A 20,686-nucleotide genomic window follows, 5' to 3' on the forward strand; every position below is an offset into this window, starting at 1 on the left:
AAATCGCTCGGAATTTAGAGGGCGGGAAGGGTTGCCTCTCCACCAATTCCTTCGGGCGCAGGGCTTTTGAACGTTCCAATCAGAACGTTCTCGTCGATATAAATATAGGCGAGTGTGGTGGGCTTTCTCTGTAGTTGTTTGGTTGTCGGGAAGCGGAGTTCTCTGTTCTGTTACCATGGCTCGTACGAAGCAGACCGCTCGTAAGTCTACCGGTGGCAAGGCGCCCCGCAAACAGCTCGCTACGAAGGCCGCCCGCAAGAGCGCGCCGGCTACCGGCGGCGTGAAGAAGCCTCACCGCTACCGGCCCGGCACCGTGGCCCTGCGGGAGATCCGCCGCTACCAGAAGTCCACCGAGCTGCTGATCCGCAAACTGCCCTTCCAGCGGCTGGTGCGCGAGATCGCGCAGGACTTCAAGACCGACCTGCGCTTCCAGAGCTCGGCCGTGATGGCCTTGCAGGAGGCCAGCGAAGCCTACCTGGTCGGGCTGTTTGAGGACACCAACCTGTGCGCCATCCACGCCAAGCGCGTGACCATCATGCCCAAAGACATCCAGTTGGCTCGCCGCATCCGCGGGGAGAGGGCTTGAAATCTTAAAAAGCTAAACCACCAAAGGCTCTTTTCAGAGCCACCCACTGTTTCGGAAAAAGTAGCTGTATTCTCACGTACGCTGGTTCCCCTTTTGAGCAGCACCGTGGCGTAGCGAGTAGAAAACCGGCCACCCGCTTGGTTTTCAACTCCAGCCACTCACCAACTCAAAAAAAAGACAAACCCCGACTGCTTTCCACACCCCCTTTCCTCGTGCCCCTTGCTTTCTTACCCTTCCTCCCACACCGTGGCCCTTCCTCAGTAATAGGGGAACGCGCAGTCACGTGACGCCACGTGGAACCTGGGTGGGAGGCCAAAAAAAAAAAAAAAGGGGTTAGTAAAAGAAGCGTACTGAAAAAAGCAGGACTGAGGGGAGGGGCGTGGTTGTTATACTTACTTGGGGGGTGGGTAGCTTCTTTCCCGTTTCCCTCCCTCAAAGCGTTTCTGTCGTCACCCTCCCCGCCCACCACCAGAAGGAACCCAGAAAAAAGGAACCGGGCACATTGTGCACGTGTTCAGCATCTTTCTTTTGAGATCTATGGGGTGGCTCTGAAAAGAGCCTTTGAGTTTGCGTGTAAAAGAGGCCGGGGGGGGGGGGGGGCACGGTAGGAAGAAATTGCCTTCACTTCTTGGGCGCCGCCTTCTTGGGCTTGGCTGCCTTAGGCTTAGCCGCTTTGGGCTTAGCCAGCTTGGCCTTAGCCGGGCTTTTGGCCACCTTCTTGGCCTTGGCAGCCTTGGGCTTCTTGGGGCTCTTGGCTGCCTTCTTGGCCCCCACCGCCGCCGGCTTCTTCACCTTCTTGGGCGTCTTCTTCACGCTCTTCTTGCTGGCCGCCGCTCCCGAGGCCTTCTTGGGCTTCTTGGCTGCAGCGCTGGGCTTCTTGGCCTTGGCCGACGCAGCCTTCTTGCCCTTGCCTTTGCCCTCAGCGGCCGGAGCTTTCTTGTTGAGCTTGAACGAGCCTGACGCGCCGGTGCCTTTCGTCTGCACCAAGGTGCCCTTGCTCACCAAGCTCTTGAGCCCCAGCTTGATGCGGCTGTTGTTCTTCTCCACGTCGTAGCCGGCAGCCGCCAGCGCCTTCTTCAGAGCGGCCAGAGACACGCCGCTGCGCTCTTTGGAAGCCTCCACGGCCTTGGTGATCAGCTCCGAGATGGGCGGCCCGGCAGCCTTGCGCCGCGCTCCGCCGGTGCCGGCTGCCTTCTTCGCAGCCTTTTTCTTCACCGGCGTCTTCTCCGCGGGCGCAGGCGCGGGGGCGGCCGGCGGGGCAGGAGCGGTCTCAGACATCCTTCCCACTCACGGACTACGAGAACCGCAAAGAGTGAGAAAGAGAGGCGAAGAGAGAAGTAAACAAAAACACGACAGCAACACAGTCGCCACAGTTGGGCCGACCTGGCCGGGGGATATATATAGAGAAGGGAGCCGCGCTGTGATTGGTGCGCTCTGCCTGCGCAGCCCGCCTTCTCAGTCACCTACAGCCATTCTGCTCTCCTTCGCGGTTGTGTTTCTTGCCCCTAAAAAAAGGGGAAAAATACAACAAAACCCCGCACGCAGCCCCCCACTTCCGATCCAGAACTTAAGGGAGAAGCCTTGGGGTTCACGGTCCGTGCATTTTCTTCGCGCAACCTCAAATCCTAGGCGCCCAGCCTTTCCCAAGCCCCCCAACTACCCGCAAAACTCAGGTCAAATTCAGGCAACTCCCCGTGTTTCCTTTAAATTAGAAAATTACCGCTTCGCTCCCGGGACACTTTTCTCCTGGGGACTCTTCTGCACACTCTTGGCTTCTCGTCCGTACAAAACCGAAATAATTTCTCGCCACATTTGCACCGAAATCCCATTTCTCCGCGAGGGAAGTAACACAGGCTCTCTGGTGATCCCTGCATAGGCATCCATGGGAATGGTCCATTGGAATGAGGATTGTCTGTCCCGGACCCACACGTACTTCGGAAGTCGATCGGGGTTGGGGCCACTATTCTGGCCTACTAAAGTCTAATCCTGGGATTTCGAGCCCTCAGACCAGGGACAAAACCCAGGATTGGGGTTGGGGGCGGGGCTCTGCAGTTCATTTCACTTCTTTTCAACTCCAACTTTTCCCCATCGCTCATCAAGGGCCAGGTACAGCCCTGGGGCACTCGCTGCGGGAGGGGGATGGGATGGAGAGATTACCCAGAGAGCCTCTTCCGCCCTCGGGGAGTTTACAGTCTATACCGGGAAGGAGAGGACAGGGTAGGAGAAGAAAAGCAATCCAAATGGTCACGGACTTAGCATGCATCGGACTGCAGCTTGGTGAAGCAACACTGGAAAGTGAGCTTGGGGCCAGGTGGTCAAGGACCTTGAAGATCAGGCTACTATTCCTCCTATAGGCAAATGGAGAGCCGTTGAAGGTTTTGTGCATTTTATTCTAGGAAGGGAGGGAAGGAACGAAGGCAGGCAAGCAGGCAGGCAGGCAGGCAGGCAGGCAGGCAGGAAGGAAGGCTTTTCACAACGGTGCTCTCAATCCAATTCAACCCAATCCAAATCCAAATCCTATAGACAGTTACTGGGAAAATTTCTCAGACATCCCTGTAAAATGAGGCCGGGTTTGGAGAGGAGAATGACCAAAGTCAGGGAGACCTGTTAGCGCCTTCTTACAGCAGCCCAACTGTTGTGTTGGCAGTGAGTGGAAATGTCGGGGGCAGACTAGGGGTCAAAGACGTGGAATCTATAGGACTAGGCACCCTGATTGGATGTGGGGAGCAAGGGAAGTAAAAGGAGACTCGGAGGTTTGGGGGGAATAGCCATATCCCAGTAAAACCCAACAAGCCTCTCAAGCAGCTACTAGGCCCCAGGCCCATTACTTGGAGAGTGGGATTTAGAGGCAAAAGGAATACAGTCCCCTACCTAACCCCCAGGGGACTTAGCGTCTTCTGGGGAAACTGCAGACAAGATCAATGGATTAGAGACTTGAACCAATCAGAATTCTCCTAAGGATTTCTCTTGAGAAAGCGGCCCCTCCAAGGAAAGGTGGCTTGTTAATAGCTTTCAAATGTGGCTTCTTTGGTATGTGCCTCTTGCTCCGTTCCGCCTGCCTGCAGAACCAACTAACCCAGGAGGGCTCTGATCTCGCCTTTGTCTTCCCTCCTCTCACCCCACCTCCCACCACCAGGTTGAAGTCATCTATTCCAGGCAACACCTTCGTGTCACTGAGAGGAAAAAGTTACTTGCCCAGGATCACCGAGGTTGGTATTAAATGGCAGAGCCAAGATAATCCCCTTTTGCAGGTCAGGAAACTGAGACAGGCAGCAGTTATTTTCCCAGGACGTCTGAGGAAGGATGGAAATAAGCACTTCTTAGGCTCCTAGTGCATGCCAGGTACGCTACATTCTCTCATTTAATCCTCATAAGAACCTGTCACAGTTGAGGTCAAGAGACTTGCCCAGGATTACACCCGGTGAGCGTATGAAGCTACATTTGAACTCAGATGCACCATCTAGCTGGTGTTCTTGACACTGAATGTGCCCACCCCTACTCTTTCTCCTATGGATAACTTTTTTTTTTTAAATCTCCCTAAGGCTCAGAATTATTTGCAGGAGAGCTGGGTGGCAATCACTTCAGCCCAGCAACTCATGCCTCATCAGTACCCTCTGGCCCTTCCTAGGTTTGGAGGGTTCAGTGCTCCTCTCAGAAACTCCATTTTAGGAGGCACGGAGGTCCAGTCAGCTCTTCATTTCCCCCTCTACTGCACTCTTCTGTATTTCTCTGTCCTACCTCGAGCTGGGTACCTTCTCATCCACCCCTCATCTTCCTGCCTGCCTCTCCCCATCCCTGTCCCCCAGTTTTCAGCTACTTTTTTATTATGTTACCGTTTGGGAAAAAAAAAAAAAAAGAGTAAGCTCCTTGAGGGCAGGGACTATCTTTTGCCCTTCTTTGTATCTCCGGAGCTCAGCACTATACTTGGCGCGGAATAAGCGCTTAATAAATGATTATTGACTGATTGACTCACTGACTGACTGACTGACTGACTGATTCTTTCACTTTACCGGTGAAGTATGGAGCAGAGGAGTGGTTGTGGTTACCTGCTAGGAGGCTCTAAAGGACGACGTTTTCCCAGTGGTGAGCAGCTGGGTGGCAGTGAATAAAGTGTAATACGACCTCAGATACTTATTGGCCCGGGCAAGTCACTTAACCATATTTGCCTCAGTTTCCTAATCTGTAAAAATGAGCTGGAGAGGGAAATGGCAAACCACTCCAGTATCTTTGCCAAGAAAACCTCCAAAGGGGTCACGACCAAAACACAACTAAACAACAGTTGTTGCGTTCCGGGTTTGGGTTGTTTTTGGTTTTGATTTTGGTTTTGGTTTTGTTTTTTGGTTTGTTTTTGTTTTTATTTAGGCCCCTCCCTCGGGTCTGGATGTGGGGCAGAGAGCTGCAGCTTGCCTTTAATGCTCGCGGTCTTGAACTCTTCTCGCCCTGGCCCCTTGGGCAGTCCGGCCAAAATGTTTTCAAGTAAATAAAGGAAAATCCATAGCGTTACAAAGGAAACCAGCCTGGTGGAAATGCAGTTGTTAAAGGTCTCAAAAAAGAGCCAAGGATTCTCTGGTTAAGAACCCCTGCTTTCAAATGTAAATAGCATCTAAAGGCAACCTGACACCCCCTCCTCCCCCGACGGCCCCCAAAATCTCCACTACTTAGTCCAAGGACTGGAGAGGAAAACTACTTGCCCTAAGGTGTGTAACCTAAAGAGGGGGGCGGGACTACCCAAATGACGTACTGATTTGATTAAAATCAACATCTATCAACACTTCCCAGGAATCTGAGCAGTCTGAAGTGAAGTGGAGGACGTAGAGAGAGAGGAATAGAAGAAAGACATTTGGATCTTGGGACTCTCGAGGGAAGGGGTCGTTTGGGGATCCTTAATAGGTGAGGGAAGAAAAGACACTAGTGCAAAACCCTGTCATCGATTTACTGCCACCTTCAGTAACAAGAACTCAACTCATTGGCAACAAAAGCAATTCACAGGAATAAACAGCCCTGTGTTGCCACCATAGGGCTCCTGAGTAAGCTTCCATCCACCCCTCCATAACATATTAGAATGAAAAATGAGGAGTTAAGCTGCTTTTCCTGAAAAGAATCATCCATCGTTCTTCCGAATGAAATAAAAGACAATGGGGGGGCTGTGGGGGAAGAGGGCGCGCTTGCTGTTTGCGGATTGTCTCTCTGCCCCTTGCCGTCCTATGAGAAGGGACCCGAGGCCCGGGGGAGGCGGAGCTTCAGAGACAGTTTCCCACCGCCCCCTTCTGGACCCTTGAGGTCTTCAAAGAGGTCCGCCAGCACCCTATATAAAACGTCTCGCGGGCCGTGGCTGGATTGTTCGTCTTTGAGCGTTTGCCGTTTCCAGTAGTCATGTCTGGTCGTGGCAAAGGAGGCAAAGGGCTGGGGAAGGGGGGTGCCAAGCGGCACAGGAAGGTGCTCCGGGATAACATCCAGGGCATCACCAAGCCTGCCATCCGCCGCCTGGCTCGGCGTGGGGGCGTCAAGCGTATCTCGGGCCTCATCTACGAGGAGACCCGCGGGGTGCTGAAAGTCTTCTTGGAGAACGTGATCCGGGACGCCGTCACCTACACGGAGCACGCCAAGAGGAAGACGGTCACGGCCATGGACGTGGTCTACGCTCTCAAGCGCCAGGGCCGCACTCTGTACGGCTTTGGCGGCTAAGCGCTCCTGCGGGTGTTGCGCTTTGTCCTCTCTTTGTTCCCCAAAGGCCCTTTTCAGGGCCGCCCACCTAATCGCTAAAAGGAGCTGTAGTTTTCGTCCGCTTAGCTTTGCGGAAAGGCTGCGTTCTCGAGGCGAGAAGGGGTGAGTCCGGCTTGCGGTTTTGGTATTCTTTTCTTTTTTTCAGTCCTATCCTCGTTTAGGCTTCGATTTGTTTCGTAAAGGCCCACGATCTACGAGGTGAGGAAGCGCGGATCGGCGCTACTAGCAGGAGAAAAAAAAAGCAGGGTGCCAGCCTGGCTGGGGTCGGGAAGAGATGATGGCCGCCACCGTGCACCGAGGAGTTACTTTGCCTACCTGCGGCTTGTTTCGGGAGGTGAACTTAGCTCCCTTTAGCCCCTGTGCACTGTGTCGCCCTCGGTTTGCAACCTTCCCAAGTCCCCCACGCTTATTTACACAACACATGAAAACGTTCTTTGCTTGAAGAGGCTTACTGTCTCTTTACGGGGTATCGAGAAAACCATACGCGTGTATTTTTTCACTCCAGGGGATTCAAAGCGGGGCCGGGGGGTGGAGATTCCGACTCTAGGAGCGGAAGTTACTGTCATTGAGTGAAAATGTTTAGAATGATGTAGTGTTTTCAGATTTGCAAAGTGCACTTTGTAGGTGCCGTGATCCACGTTGCACGGACGGGGAAGCAGCCCCAAAGTGGGATCATTTGCTCGGAGTCGTCCCGGGTGGGACTCTAAGACAAAGCTCGCGCTCCAGCCATTACACCATGCTGCCTCCTCGTGGCCCTGGGTGGCAAGTCAGGAAACTTCGACCCTCGTTCTGACTTGGGCCACCTCCTGGGCCCTCATTTTCTGCTGTGACCGCTAAAGCCTATAACCGCACCTTTCAGTATTTAACAGAATCAGCGGTACGCAGGGCTTGACCCGTTTTCGAATTTACTCTCAAAGCCTCACACCTACCTCCTCTTCTGCAAAATAAAAGGGCTGGATTGCACAGCTTCTGAAATCCCTGCCAGCTCTCCTGCCACCAACCGCTTCCATTAGTCTCTTGTCCTGGTGGACAAGGGGATGTTGGCAGAGGAAGGGCAGGTCTGTGGCAGAGGAGATCATCATCCGCAGGAAAGCTTCTGCTCTACGTGCCTGGGAGACACACGTATCCAGGTGGAGATGCCCAGCAAGTCGTGTGGCCCTGGGTTTCAGGAGAAGTTGGGCTGGGTGACCTCATACCGCACTTCTGGCTAGTCCTTTCTTCCTACTGCCAATAACAGCACAGACTCGGCATCACCTGCCCGGACTGTGGCCATTGCCTCCAAGCAGATCATTCTGCCCCTGCCCCCGCCTTGGTCCATCCAACCCCCTAGATGTGTAGTTACGGATAACTGCTTAGAATTCTCCAAGAGCCCCTGGAAAAGGTATACCGATAGTCAGACTTCCCTTGTAAGTGGGTGTTCTTGGTCTGTCATCAAGCCTCCTAGCAACTGATAGATCAATCAGTTTCTAATAGGTCTGATTCCCAAACGATGAAAAATGACTCCGTTTACTGCCTTTGATATGCTTAAAAGCCTCAGTGATCAGTAAAATCAAAAGTAAATGGGGTGAATCATCTTGTTTCCTGACAGTGTGGCAGGAGAGACAGAGACTGAGGCGCAGAGACAGAGACACAGAGGCAAAGACAGACAGACACATGGGGGGGGATGGGGAGGCAGAGAGAGACAGAGTGTACGTAGAGGTCTTGCCACAGTGCAAATGGAAGGAGTCACCACTCTTCTCCCACAGCCTCATGCTGGGGCCTGTGCTCCTTTGGTTCCATGTGAAAATAAAGTCCCCAGTTTTACCTTCTCCAACAGGGAAGTAGGGATGGGGGAAATCTCAGGTGTGGCAAAACTTACCAGGTGCCAGGCTATTTATTGGAGGACTCCTCAAGCTAGACTCCTGTCTAGAGCATCCCAGGCCCTACACCACCTTTACTCGCCTACATTCTCTCTTACTCCACCCCACCCATCCCCCTGCCAAACTCTTATCCAGCCCAGGTCTCAGGCCCTGGAAGAGGAGGTTCTTACTCCCAAGGGTCAGGCAAAGGGTGCTGGTCACGAAAAATGTTATTGCCCAGATTGACAGTGCTTTCACCCAAGGTGCCCTCTGAGAGCCGTGGCTTCCAAGAGCACCTCTAAGCACAGTTTGTTTAAACTAGGTAAAGCTGTCATCACGTTGGCTGCACTCTCCTGATTCCTCCTAACTCCCTCTTCCCTCAGGCCCTTTACAGTATTGCGCTCTTCTATTATCCAAATTCTATACTACTGCCCAGGGACAGCTCTAGTGCTAGCCACTCCACAGATCCTTCAGATTATTGCACCCCACACCCTGCTCTCCCTTCTCTGAACATTTGTAACTCTTGGAACCTAATGGTTAACATGGGTTTCTCTTGTCACCACAATTTTTTTTCCCCTGTTAGGTTCTTTATCTGTTATATTCTACGTTCATTGATTTTTTTTTACAATCCAAATATTTATTAAATATATATGATGTGACAGGCTTTACTGAGGCCTCTGTGTGTGTGTGTGTGTGTGTGTGTGTGTGTGTGTCTCTGTTTATTGTCAGAGAGTTACTGGGTATTTGATAGGTGGGATTTCAACAAGCAATTCTCACTCCAAGTCTAACCTTTTCTTGATGGTGACCTTGGTAGAAATATCAAAGATTGGGAGAGGAGAGGGAGAAGCAGGCCTTTACAGATCATTTTCCAAAGCAGATCACATCATCATAGACATACCTGAGAAGGGTAGACGATGAAAGATGCTACTGCATTTACAAATTTCATAGCAAAAACAAAATACGCTTAACATGTGCCTAGGGAAAGAGGTCAAAGCAGCTTCCAATGCTCTCCTTCAACTAGGCTCCTCTCATGCACATGGTAAGATTATATGGTTCAAGAACCATCCTGAAACATCTCGGCTCAGCGTGGCCAGGCTGGTCTGTCCCTGATGCCATTCTGCTGGGAATCAAGAAGGAGGTCTGGGTTCGCTGTTCCTTTCAATAGGCAAACGTAACAGACAAAGGTGGGTGGCACTAGTTTCTCTTCAGAAATTCTATCCATGTCCAATGGCATAACAGATACTTCTCTTCCACTCATGCAGTGGATATTTCTAGAGGTTTAAACAACATATGTCTGTCCTGAGAGCTATCGGCAAATACGAAAGTCCTCTTCCCATCATCAGATAATGCCTATGGATAGTGACGTGCCAGCAGCCGAGATCCTGCTCACACCGTCTGCTCTGTCCTGCAGCAGGGCCCCGTCTGACATCTGGGACTTTTCTCCCAATGCTGTCACCATCTCCCTGGGGTCTTTGCTATGTTGGGACAAGTGGCGCTTGCTCCTATTCTTTCTTCTGGTTTTTTTTTTTTTTTATTTCTTCCCGGGCTTCATGATCCTTCAGCTTCTGGAACATTTCATTTCCCTCCCCATCCGGCTCCACCAGACTGTGTACATCCTCTTCTTCATCACTCAGAATTCACTTTATGTCCTGAAATTTTTCCTCAAGTCCATCTCTTGACCTGTGCACTTGTTCTGTCCACACTACAGCCTGGGTCCGAGGTACCGCTTTCTCCTCAAGCATAAGCTTCTTGACATCTTTTAAATTTTCATCTAAAGGTTTCAGATCATCTTGTAGTCTCTTCCCATAGTCCTCAGCAGCCGCTCCTAGAGGACAGACTTGGTGACCTTCACGCCCCTGGGCTTTTGAACAGCGCATGCAGAGAAAGATCTGGTCATTCACACAGAAGAGCTTCTGGGCCTGCTGATGTCCTTCACACTGTCCCTCAGGATACTGCTGATGTCGCTTCATCGTGGCAGCCATTTTGCTTTTACCTTGAAGTGCTTTTAAAAGCTTGTGACTGGGATAGTTCCATGCATTCACAGCAAGAGAAAAGCATGGAATCATTCAGCACTTAACGCCATTCTTTATTATTCCACAGCTGGGAGAGTGTGACCAGAAAAGGGGGCGGGACCCTGTAATGTTAATGGGATATGAAGATCTTCCCCAACCATTAGCAGGCCTCACCTGGAGCCCATTAAGGGAAGCTTGCTTGGGGGAAGGAGGCTTGCTTGTAGGAAGGCTTCCACACTAATTTGCTAATTTCTAATTAGGCACTGAATAGCAAGGGTTGTGCTGCCTTCTGGCTCTGAGAAGTGTGCATATACTCTGAGCTGGTATTTTGCTTTGGGGGTTTGCTTATAAGAAGGCTCTTGACAAACCATAGGTGCAGAGCTTCCCAACTGCTCAGATGTAGAGGCTCTCTCCATTCAGTGGTGTATGTAAAGTGTATAGCAATATTGCTTTGGTTCAGGCAGCTAAGAGTCATGTCTGTTGGTCTTTGTGCTAATTTCTCGACTTGTATTTTCTCTCTATTTCTCTGATGTTCAGGGTGCTGACCCTTCCCCTGAACTAGTGAATGTCATTAAAAGTAGGATTGTTAACCCTGTTTTATGCCGTCTTTCCTAGAAAATCAGATATAAGAACCTGTACTAGCAGGCCATCCTGGGTATGCTAGGGTGCTTGCTGTTACAGACCCCCCAAGACCCGAAATTGAGAGACAATGTGCACAGGGAAGGCATTCAGCACCCTGGGAAGATCTTGAATGAAAGGTTTATGGGAAAATAGTGACAGGAATCACAGGATGAAAAAGGAGGGGGGAAGGGGAGAGAGAGTGAGAGAATTTTTTGAGCGTCTATTCAAGAGAGAGAGACCAAGATCTGCTTTTGGTGAGTGGATCACTTAAATTATCAAAGTAAGCGTGAGTTTTCCTTTTGGAACAAAACTTCATTCTTGTGATAGAGACATTAACCATCTTTGGTGATTACTCCTTTGTAGTATAACAGTATTTCTAACATCACTCAATTAATTAACTTGTAGTCCCTACCCCAGTTTATTGAGTGTCCTTTATTTAATGAAGTGAAGAAATCTCTTTCCTCATAAGCTTTCCTCCTTGTATAACCAAATTGCCAAACTCCCAAGATTAACTGAACACTAAAGCTACTGATCATGTAAAACATAATCATTAATAGCATGGAGATCACAAATAATTATTTTACAGGGTTTTAAGCTATGAGAATGATCCACAGCTGGAGTCTCTTCTAACTCCCATTGTAAATGCAGATGACCTCTCCTTACTTTGGGAAGCATAGTTCCTCCATTCTGTTCACTCAACGTACAGGCCAAAGTCTCTTAGGAGAATTTTCCTCAAGCTCCTTACAAGATAAAAGTTGACAGTTCCATCACGAAAGAATGAAGGTCTTTCCATCTTCTTTGTCTCTGCTGTCTGCAGTTTCTCTCAAGCCATAACTCTTAACGGTTGCTCTCTCCAGACTCACCCCTCATAGAATTACCTTTTAATACAAGCTCCACTCACCCCCCCCCCCCACACACACACACAAACATGGTCATACCCTTCATTTTGTCATCACCCACAAATGCGCCACTTCTGTGTTCATGAACTCTGAAGTTGACTTATCTTATCACAATCTACTGTCCCGTCTGAGATTTTGACCTGCTAAGCTTGAGTCCTAGATCATTCCCTCCATCCACGGCCTTAGATCCTATACCTGTGCTGCCAAATGAAAGTGCAGAAAAATCATAAAAACTATCCTGACTGGGGCCACCACAAATTTATGGAGGACCCTCCCTGCTGTCTGGCCTCCCTAATTAATTCACTGTCCTACTCACCACGGTGGTTCATCTCTCCTCAAACGTCTCCTGGCTTTCCCTGCTCCCACCCTCTCAAACAAAAACTTTTTTGCCTTGTATATTATTGAAAAAGGTGAGGCCATTTGCTGAGAGTTGCCTCTTCTCCCTTTTTCTTCATCTCAAATCACCTGGTTGCCTCCTTCATCCTTGCCTGATATAATGAGGTGGCCTTTCTCCTTGCCAAAGCTAGCCCCTCTACCTGCACAAGAGATCCTATTCCAGCCTGTCCCCTCCAACAGATTGTCCCCCACCTCCATCATCCCCACTCTCTCACTTATCTTCCATCTCTCCATGTCTACTAGCTGCTTCCATACTGTCCATAAACATGTCCAGGTGTCCCCCACCCTCCCTTGATCCATCTGACCTTCCTGTCTCATGACTTCCCTGCCTATTGTGACTAAATTCCTTGAGAAGACCTCCAGGTGCCTCTAATGCCCCTCCTCTCATTCTCTTCTTCACTTTCTAGCCAGACTTCTGACCTCATTAACCAACCAAAACTTCTCTCCAGAGTTACTAATCAAAGGCCAAATCCAATGGCCTTTCCTCAATCTTTATTTTTCTTGTCCTCTCTGCAGCCTTGGCCACCCTATTCTGTGCATTCTCTTTTCTTTTGGTTTTCAGGACACTGCTCTCTCCTAAATCTCCTCTGATTTCTCCTCTGTCTCCTTTGCTGGATCTTCATCCTTGTCCTGCTTGCTAACTGTGGATGTCCCACAGGGTCCTGTGCTGGATATTCTCCTCTTCTCCTTCTACCTTATTTCACTTGGTGACCTCAAGAGCTCCCATGGATTCATTTATTATCTTTATGTTGGTGACTGTCAGATCTCCTTACCCAGTCCTAACCTCCCTGCTGACCTTCATTATCATATCTCCAACTGCCTATTGGTCATCTCAAATTGGAAATCATATAAACATTTTAACCCCATTATGTCTAAAACTGAACTCATTATCTTTCTCCCCAGATCCCCCACCCCCTTCTAAACTTCTCTATTGTGGTCACGGGCATCAGCATCCTTGAGGCTCGCAACCCAAATGTCATGCCCAACTCCTCACTGTCACCCCTTCCTCCCATAGCCAATATGTTTCCAGGGGCTGTTGATTTTAACTTTGTGACATCTCTCAATTATTCCATCTTTATTTGATACTGCAACCAACTTGGTACAGGCCCTCATCTCCTCATGCCTGGATTATTGCCTGCTGGTTGGTCTGCTTGCTACAAGTCTTTCCCAACTACAATCCATCCTTCATTCAGTCAACAAAGTAATTTTCCTAATACGTAGGTCCAACCATTCACCAATCCAGCTCTCCCCCAGGACCCACATAAACGTACCCACTTTCTCTTTCTCTCTCTCTGTCTTTCTTCCTCTCTCTCTCCTCTCTCTCTCTCTCTGTCTCTCTCTCTCTCTCTTCCTCTCCCCCCTCCCCCTGTGCGTGTGCGTGCGTGCGTGTGTGTATGTGTGTGTGTGTATGTGTTTTTCTCCCATCCATTGAGAAGGCAAGCAACATGCTATCAATTATACTTGTTTTTATCCTTTTCTAACCCTCTGTACTCTAGCAGCCAGCAACATTGACCTTCTTGGTAGTCCTCATACAAGACACACATTTTCAACTTCAGGCATTTTCACTGGCTGTCTCATGCTTGGCATTCTCTCCCTTTTCATTTCTGTCTCCTGTCTTTCTTTTATTCTTTCAAGTCACAGCAAAAAATCTCTGCTTTCTTTCTACAAGGAGCTTTCTCCAACCCCACTTAATGCTATACTTTGACTCTGTTGATTATCTTCGGTTTATGCTGTGTATAAAACTTGCTTATACATAGTTGCTTTCCTATTGTCTCCCTCATTAGACTGTGAACTCATTAATAGCAGAAGCCATCTTTTTGCCTTTTAATGTCCAGGGCCTGGCATGTAGTAGGCAATTAATAAATGTCGCTCAGTGACTAAATGATTCAAAGCCCTCCTAGATTTGAATGGTTCTGTGTCAAGTAATTTGGGTAAAGATGGTAGGATAATGAGTAGGTTGGTTCTCAATGGATCCCTTAGGATTTTTGCTCCTAAGATACTTGGATAGGTATTGAATATCTTGAATGGGTATCTTAGGAGATGACCAGGAGAGTAAGATGCCAGTATGAAATATTGGCACTGTTTCCTGTTCCCTGTGATGAACTAGCGCATTGGTTAGGGACAGCAGTTGTCATAGGAGGAAGTGGGTAAACTGTTCCCTAGAAGGTTATGGAGAGCAGAGAGGGGTCAAAAAGGCATTGCACAAGAGTTTTCTGTGAATAGTACCATAAGTATAGTGGTCCCCAGTCTAGGCAGGGAGTGTCAGCATAGCTAGGAAATCTTGGGTGGTGCCTAGGTAGTGAGATTCAACATAATCATTAAAAGCAAGATATGCCAACCCAACTCTGGCCCCTAATTCACCCTCCCATAAACTCCCTAAGCCCTGTCCAGGTCTCTCACTGCTTGTGACCACCTCAAGCTGCAGCAGTTTCCCCTGTCTGGATCTCATGTCCATGGAATGAAGAATCATTTCACAGATTATAGTTGAGTTTAAAAAAAAGAGGAAGGTTGTTTCTCATCAAGACTGTGACCCATTTTTATTGTTGTTGTTTGTAAATTTTATCTTTTTTAAGAGACTAGATATTCTCATCTCACTTGGGGCTGGAAGTGCAAGGGTTACTCATACCTGGGCCTGGGCTCTTCAGCAGGATAGTCTTTATAAATACATATATATATGTATATATATGTATGTATATATATATATATGTATGTATATGTATATTAAAAGAAGCTGTAATGATGCCTTTGGTTTTGACACCACAGCCATTTCCAGACTGTTTTTTTTCCTTTCTCCCCTCCCTTTCTTAGCAAAGAAAAATAGCCAGGCAAAACCAAGTGATCTGTTTACCACATCTTCAACAGGGTAGTCTTAACCTGTTCTTTTTCCAACCCAGGAGCCCCTCTACACCTGGAGGCTCATTGCATTAGTGGTGACATCAGTGAGGACACCTGATCAGCCTAGCCCACTGCAGCTCAGAACTCCTGAGCTCAAGAGATCCACCAACCCCAGTGTCCCCCATAGCAGGGATTGCAAGTGTGCTTCGCCACACCTGGCAGCTGAAACTATCATCATGGCTTCTGGTAAGGCCCAAATATCTGGTCCTGCCTAATTATCCTCTGGAGTTGGTAGAGGCAGGTGAGGAAATAGTTAGCCTACACTGGCCCTCATTTTCCTCAGATAGAGGAGCTGATGGAAATTTTCCCCTAAAGCAAGCCAGGCAAATCTCCATAACCCAACACACTAGATAGGGTTTCTAGAGCATGAGGGCACTCTTCTTCCCTCTACCCCACATGAAAAAGGGGAAACTTTGCAACAACCCTGGAACTCTGCCCCCCAGTCCCACAACACCCACATATTACCTACTTCTTCCTGTTAAGTTTTTTCTATCTTCATTTGTATGAACTTGTGCAGAATTAAATGAGCAGAATCAGGAGCACAATTTATAAAAATAGCAATTTGTAAAGACAAACAACATGTAAGAAGAATTTCTGATCATTGAATATAATGACAAGCCTTGGTTCCAGAGTCCCAAGGAAGAAGAATGTTATTCACCTTTTGACATAAAGGTAATGGACTCAAGATACAGAATGAGACATACATTTTTGGACATGGCTGATGTGGGAATTTGTTTTGCTTGACTATGCAGATTTTTACATGGATTTTTTTCTTTCCTTTTTGTTGTATGGACAGGGAAGACAAAATAAATGTTTGACAACTGAAAAATAAAAACAAATAGGTAAAAGTATATCCCCCCCCCTCCAAAAAAAAATCACAGAAGAGAACAGATGGTAGGCCAGAAATAGTTACAGACAAGCAGGACAACTTTCAAAGGTTCATGTTAAATATATTTGAAAGGAAACATAATTAGTTTCAGGCAATGGGGGCCAAGCTAGGCAGTGTTCCATGTGGGACCTTGTCTGGGATAAAATTGGTCCCTTTGCATCTGGGGGGACCTTTGGAGAGATTTTCTTCCTGGGACTTTTGATTTTAGATATCCTAGACTTCAAGAACCTAGAGAAATTTGGCAAAAAACAAAATTTAGGCTGCAATTGTATGGTCAATTGTTTTCCCCCAGTCTATGTTCCCTCATGAAGTCAGTTCCTTTGGTGTACTTTTCCAAACTTTTGATTTGTTCAGTATATGATTGCTTCAATAATGATACTGTTTGTATTATTGAATTCTATTTAAGTATTGACGTATTGCTATGCTCTGTGTTACTGAGTCCTAACTGATACTGAGTTTAATATGAGAAGTATGAATACTTACCATCTAGTGGAAATGTCCATGTTTATTCTTTTTACGTTTAAACAGACCTAGACTGCTTGCCTTTTGTGAAAGCAAAATGCCCTACAACTTCTTAGGGTGCGAATAACTGTGCCTCGCTTCCAGGAGGAGCTGACATTCTTTACCACTTCTCTAAACGTCTTCTTGTCCTTTTGGGTGAGTTTTCAATTCCATTTGGTTTACCTTTGCAATGGCAAGGATCTCTAGGGGGAATTTCTGTAGGGGGAATAGACTCTTTGAAATAAGGAGCCTGAAGAAATTTTCTGGATCTCTATGGGGTTCCCCTATGGTTGTGGGGACCCCTAGAGCAGAGGTATCAAACTCTCTGCCAGAGGGGTCACATGCTGGCCACAAGAGTGCAGCCCAACCAGATTAAAATGTAATTGGGGAATGTTTAACAAATTAAATCAAAATACAATATAACATAAATAACATTAATTTGTAGTTTTCTAAGCTAATACGTGACTGGCCTTTCTATTTGACTTTGACGCCAGAGCCCTAGAGAATAGGGGCGTCCCCTCTGTAGAAAGGAACACTTTTTTGTCTAGACCCCGATTGTGTGGCTTTATGTACCGAAGGAGTCATTAGAAGAGTTTCCATCAGAGTTGCGCTCTCTGAAGCAGAGTTTGAATGCTTGGCAGTTTAGTTTGAGTAAGGACCTCACTGTCTGATACCTTATCCTACCGTGTGATCTTCAGAATCTTCCTAAGGCAATTCAAATAGAAGCGATTCAGTTTCCTGGCATGGCACTGGTACACTGTCCAGGTTTCACAGGCATACAACAATGAAGTCAGCACCACAGCTCTGTAGACCTTCAATTTGGTAGTCAGTCTAATACCTCTTCCCTCCCATACTTTCCTTCAGAGCCTCCCAAACACTGAGCTAGCTCTGGCATTTCATGAGTCAACCTCATTATCAATGTTTACATCCCTGGAAAGTATACTGAGAAGGTAAGTGAACTTATCCACAGCATTCCAAACTTCTCCATTTGCTATAACCGATGGTTCCAAGCATGGATGGTGTGGTGGTGGCTGATGGAGCGCCTGTGTTTTCTTGGTGTTAATTGGTAGGCCAAAATTAGCATAAACAGCAGAGAATCGATCCATACTTTGTTGCATCTCAGCTTCAGAGGCTGCATTGAGTGCACAATCATCTGCAAACAAAAACATCATGCACCAATACTCCCTCCACTTTGGTCTTGGCTTGTAGCCTTTTCAAGTTGAAGAACTGACCATCAGTGTGGGTAGCTAACCTTGATGCTATATTCATTCTCATTGAAAACATTTGACAACATAGCTGAAAACATCATGCTAAAAAGCATGGGAGCAAGCTCACAACCTTGTTTCACTCCATTGGTGACTGGGAAGGCACGAGAGCGTTGTCCATTATCTAGAACCCGGGCAAGCACGCCATCATGAAATTGATGTACGATGCCGATGAAGTTCTCAGGGCAACCAAATTTTGACATAATTTTCCATGAGCCCTCATGACTAACAGTATCAGAGGTCTTGGTCAGATCTACAAATGTTGTGTACAGACTTCTGTTCTGCTCCTGGCATTTTTCGTGGAGTTGTCAGGCGGCAAACACCATATCGACTGTTCCTTGGCCCTTTCTGAAGCCACACTGGCTCTCAGGTAGATGACCATCTTCCAGGTGAAGAATCAGCCTAGTAAGGAGGACTCTGGCAAGAATCTTGACAGCAATGACTAACAGAGAGACACTTCTGTGATTATCACAGGACAATCTATTTCCTTTACCTTTATAGAGATGGACAATGGAGGCATCCTTGAACTCCTGGGGGATAACCTCCTCTTGCCATATAACCTGGAAAATTTCAGTCAGCTTCTGTATGAACAATAGACCCCCTACCTTCTAAATCTCAGCTGGGGTAGAATCAGCACCAGGTGCTTTGCCACATGAAAGGAGCCTAATGGCTCAAAATCTCTTCTTCAGTTGGAGCTTCAACAAGGGAGGGATTGACTTCAACCTGAGGTAAACAGTCAGTGGCTTCAGCATTGATTGATGATGGTCTGTTGAGAACACCATGGAACTGTTCGGCCCATCTGTCTAGGATCATGTCCTTATCGCTAATCAATGTGGCTCCATCAGCACTGAATATTTGAGATGAACCATAGGTCTTTGGCCCATAAATAGCCTTCAGGGCATCATAAAAACACTTTGGATTATTACTATCAGCATAAAACTAAATTTCGCCTGCCTTCTTACTAAGAATCCTACATCTCTCTAAGCTTTGCTTGTACTTTATTTTTGATGGAATTAAATGCTGCCTTCTTAGAGATGGATGAGCCATCCTGCTGGTAAACCCTGTGGAGTTCCCATTTTTCATTTAGCAGCTTCTGAATTTCCCCATCATTTTCATCAGACCAGCCTTGATGTTTGTGAGTGTTCTGACCCAGATGAGCAAATCTCTGAAGGCTGCCCATTCCTTTTCTGCTCCATTGTTGCCAACTGTGTGTTGGCTCAATTTTCCCTCCAAGTTAGCAACAAACTGCTCCTGCTCAGAGAAGAGCTCTAATTTGTTGACATTAATTCTTCTGGTAGTCTGATAGCCTTGGGGGTGCCACTTTTGCTGAATGTGAATATTTAGCTTGGAAAGGATAAATATATGATCAGTCCAGCATTCTGCACCACGCATTGCCTTCATCACTCTCACATCATGTCTGTCTCTTCTCCTTACAACCACATAGTCTATTAAATGCCAGTGTTTGCTTCAAGGGTGCATCCATGAAGTTTTATTGCATTTAGGTAAATGGAAGACAGTGTTGGTGATGAGAAGGCACAAGACTTCAGTAATAAGTGACCACTGCTGTTGCTATTTCCAACTCCTAGGACTCCCTGCCAAGTCTGGTAGTCTGAGCCTACTCTAGCATTAAAGTTACCCAGAATTATAAGCTTGTCCTATTTTGGCACATTGATGATAAGGGTCTCCAGGTCTTCATAAAATTTTTCTTTGACCTCATCAGGGTTCGTCATGGTAGGAGCATAGGCACTGATGATGGTGGCGTGATGTTTTCCTGCGAGTGGCAATAGCATTGTCATGAGCCTATTTTTCACTCCTTTTGGTGGGCATACAAGCTTGTTGACTAGATTAGTTTTGATTGCAAAACCTACTCCAGCTTCATGGCCCTTCCCTTCACTGTGGCCACTCCAGAAAAAGGTGTATGCAGTTCCAGTTTCAGTAAGCTGGCCTTCATTTGCCAGCCTTGCTTCACTCAGGGCTGCTATTTGGATTTGATACCTACTGAGTTCTCTTGCAACAGGAGCTGTTTGTCTTTCAGGTCTACTGGATATTGTGTTGTCTATAAGTGTGTTTACATTCCACGTGCCAATGGTGAGTGGAATCATCTTTGCAGATGTTTTTGTACATTTTTTTTGTGTTTCAGCCATAGAGTGGGATTTCCCACCTGCTGTGATAATCAGCCTAGGGTTGGGTAAGCAGACGATTTTTAGGGCACCTTTTCTAGTCCCTTCCTCACACCAGGAGGTGAGCAGTTCAATCTTTAAAAGGCTTCTCAGACACCCAGGGACTGCCAAATCCCACTGCTGCTTCCAGTGAGAAACAACCCTTGGCCTGAGCCAAGGATGTGTGCAGGATTGTGACTACAACTCCCAGTGTATCTATACCTGTTGCTTCATCACTTGCGTGTTGCCACAAGACTTTGAGATGGGCAAACATGGTAAAATGGTATGGATGAAGTCTTTTGATTCGTGTGTAAATTGAATTTAAGTGAGGCAGAGTTACATGAAGTTGTCTGCCTCACTCTCTCCTCCAGAGTCATCACAGCCCAGGACAGAATCAGGATGACTGGTGATGGGTCAAGATGCAATGGATGACCTTGACATCTTCAATGTCTAACCAATCTCTAAGTGCTTCACAGCGCCTGCTTCAGCTGCCTTCATGGTTGTTGTAGCAAATCGTTCTCATCCGCCTGTTCCACCAGGGGAAGTCTTCACGTGTTTGGGGTAGACACCCCTCTAACTTACTAATGGGTTTGAGACCCATTCAGCCTGTCTGCTGAAACGGTTTACTGGGGTGTGGCTGCTGCACATGCCACGGCTTCTTGGAGCCACAGGTGAGAGTTGGGTGGAACAGGTGGATACCAAAGTTGGAAAGCAGCCCTGAAAAGGGTTTGACAGCCATCACATCAGAGGTACCACTCCTCCCTGAACACACCCTACACTCCTATCCATAGATAGCTTTTAGTAGAGTAGCACAGCTAGTCTCTTTCTGCAAGGAAATCAGCATCCTTCAGGAAAGAAAGCCTCTTCTGTTTCTAGCTGACCTGAACTGGTAGAAAATATG

At 47.5% G+C, this 20,686-nt stretch overlaps 2 protein-coding genes across 2 annotated transcripts; one reads left to right on the forward strand and one right to left on the reverse strand.

Annotated features, from left to right (window-relative positions):
- Nucleotides 1-175: 175 nt before the first annotated feature.
- LOC118855992 (histone H3-like) lies at nucleotides 176-6,271 on the forward strand. Its single transcript, XM_036766042.1, has 3 exons — nucleotides 176-504; nucleotides 2,951-2,961; nucleotides 5,955-6,271. The coding sequence occupies exons 1-3, from the start codon at nucleotides 176-178 to the stop codon at nucleotides 6,269-6,271; spliced, it is 657 nt and encodes a 218-aa protein (XP_036621937.1).
- LOC118855988 (histone H1.4-like) lies at nucleotides 1,095-1,951 on the reverse strand. Its single transcript, XM_036766038.1, has one exon. The coding sequence runs from the start codon at nucleotides 1,862-1,864 to the stop codon at nucleotides 1,208-1,210; it is 657 nt and encodes a 218-aa protein (XP_036621933.1). The 5' UTR covers nucleotides 1,865-1,951; the 3' UTR covers nucleotides 1,095-1,207.
- Nucleotides 6,272-20,686: the final 14,415 nt, after the last annotated feature.

This window comes from Trichosurus vulpecula, chromosome 7 (assembly GCF_011100635.1).
Source record: "Trichosurus vulpecula isolate mTriVul1 chromosome 7, mTriVul1.pri, whole genome shotgun sequence".
Taxonomy (NCBI): domain Eukaryota; kingdom Metazoa; phylum Chordata; class Mammalia; order Diprotodontia; family Phalangeridae; genus Trichosurus; species Trichosurus vulpecula.

Excerpts from the sequence above, each read along its gene's own strand:
- LOC118855992 (XM_036766042.1), top strand. The coding sequence starts at position 176 with ATGGCTCGTACGAAGCAGACCGCTCGTAAGTCTACCGGTGGCAAGGCG.
- LOC118855988 (XM_036766038.1), bottom strand. The coding sequence starts at position 1,864 with ATGTCTGAGACCGCTCCTGCCCCGCCGGCCGCCCCCGCGCCTGCGCCC.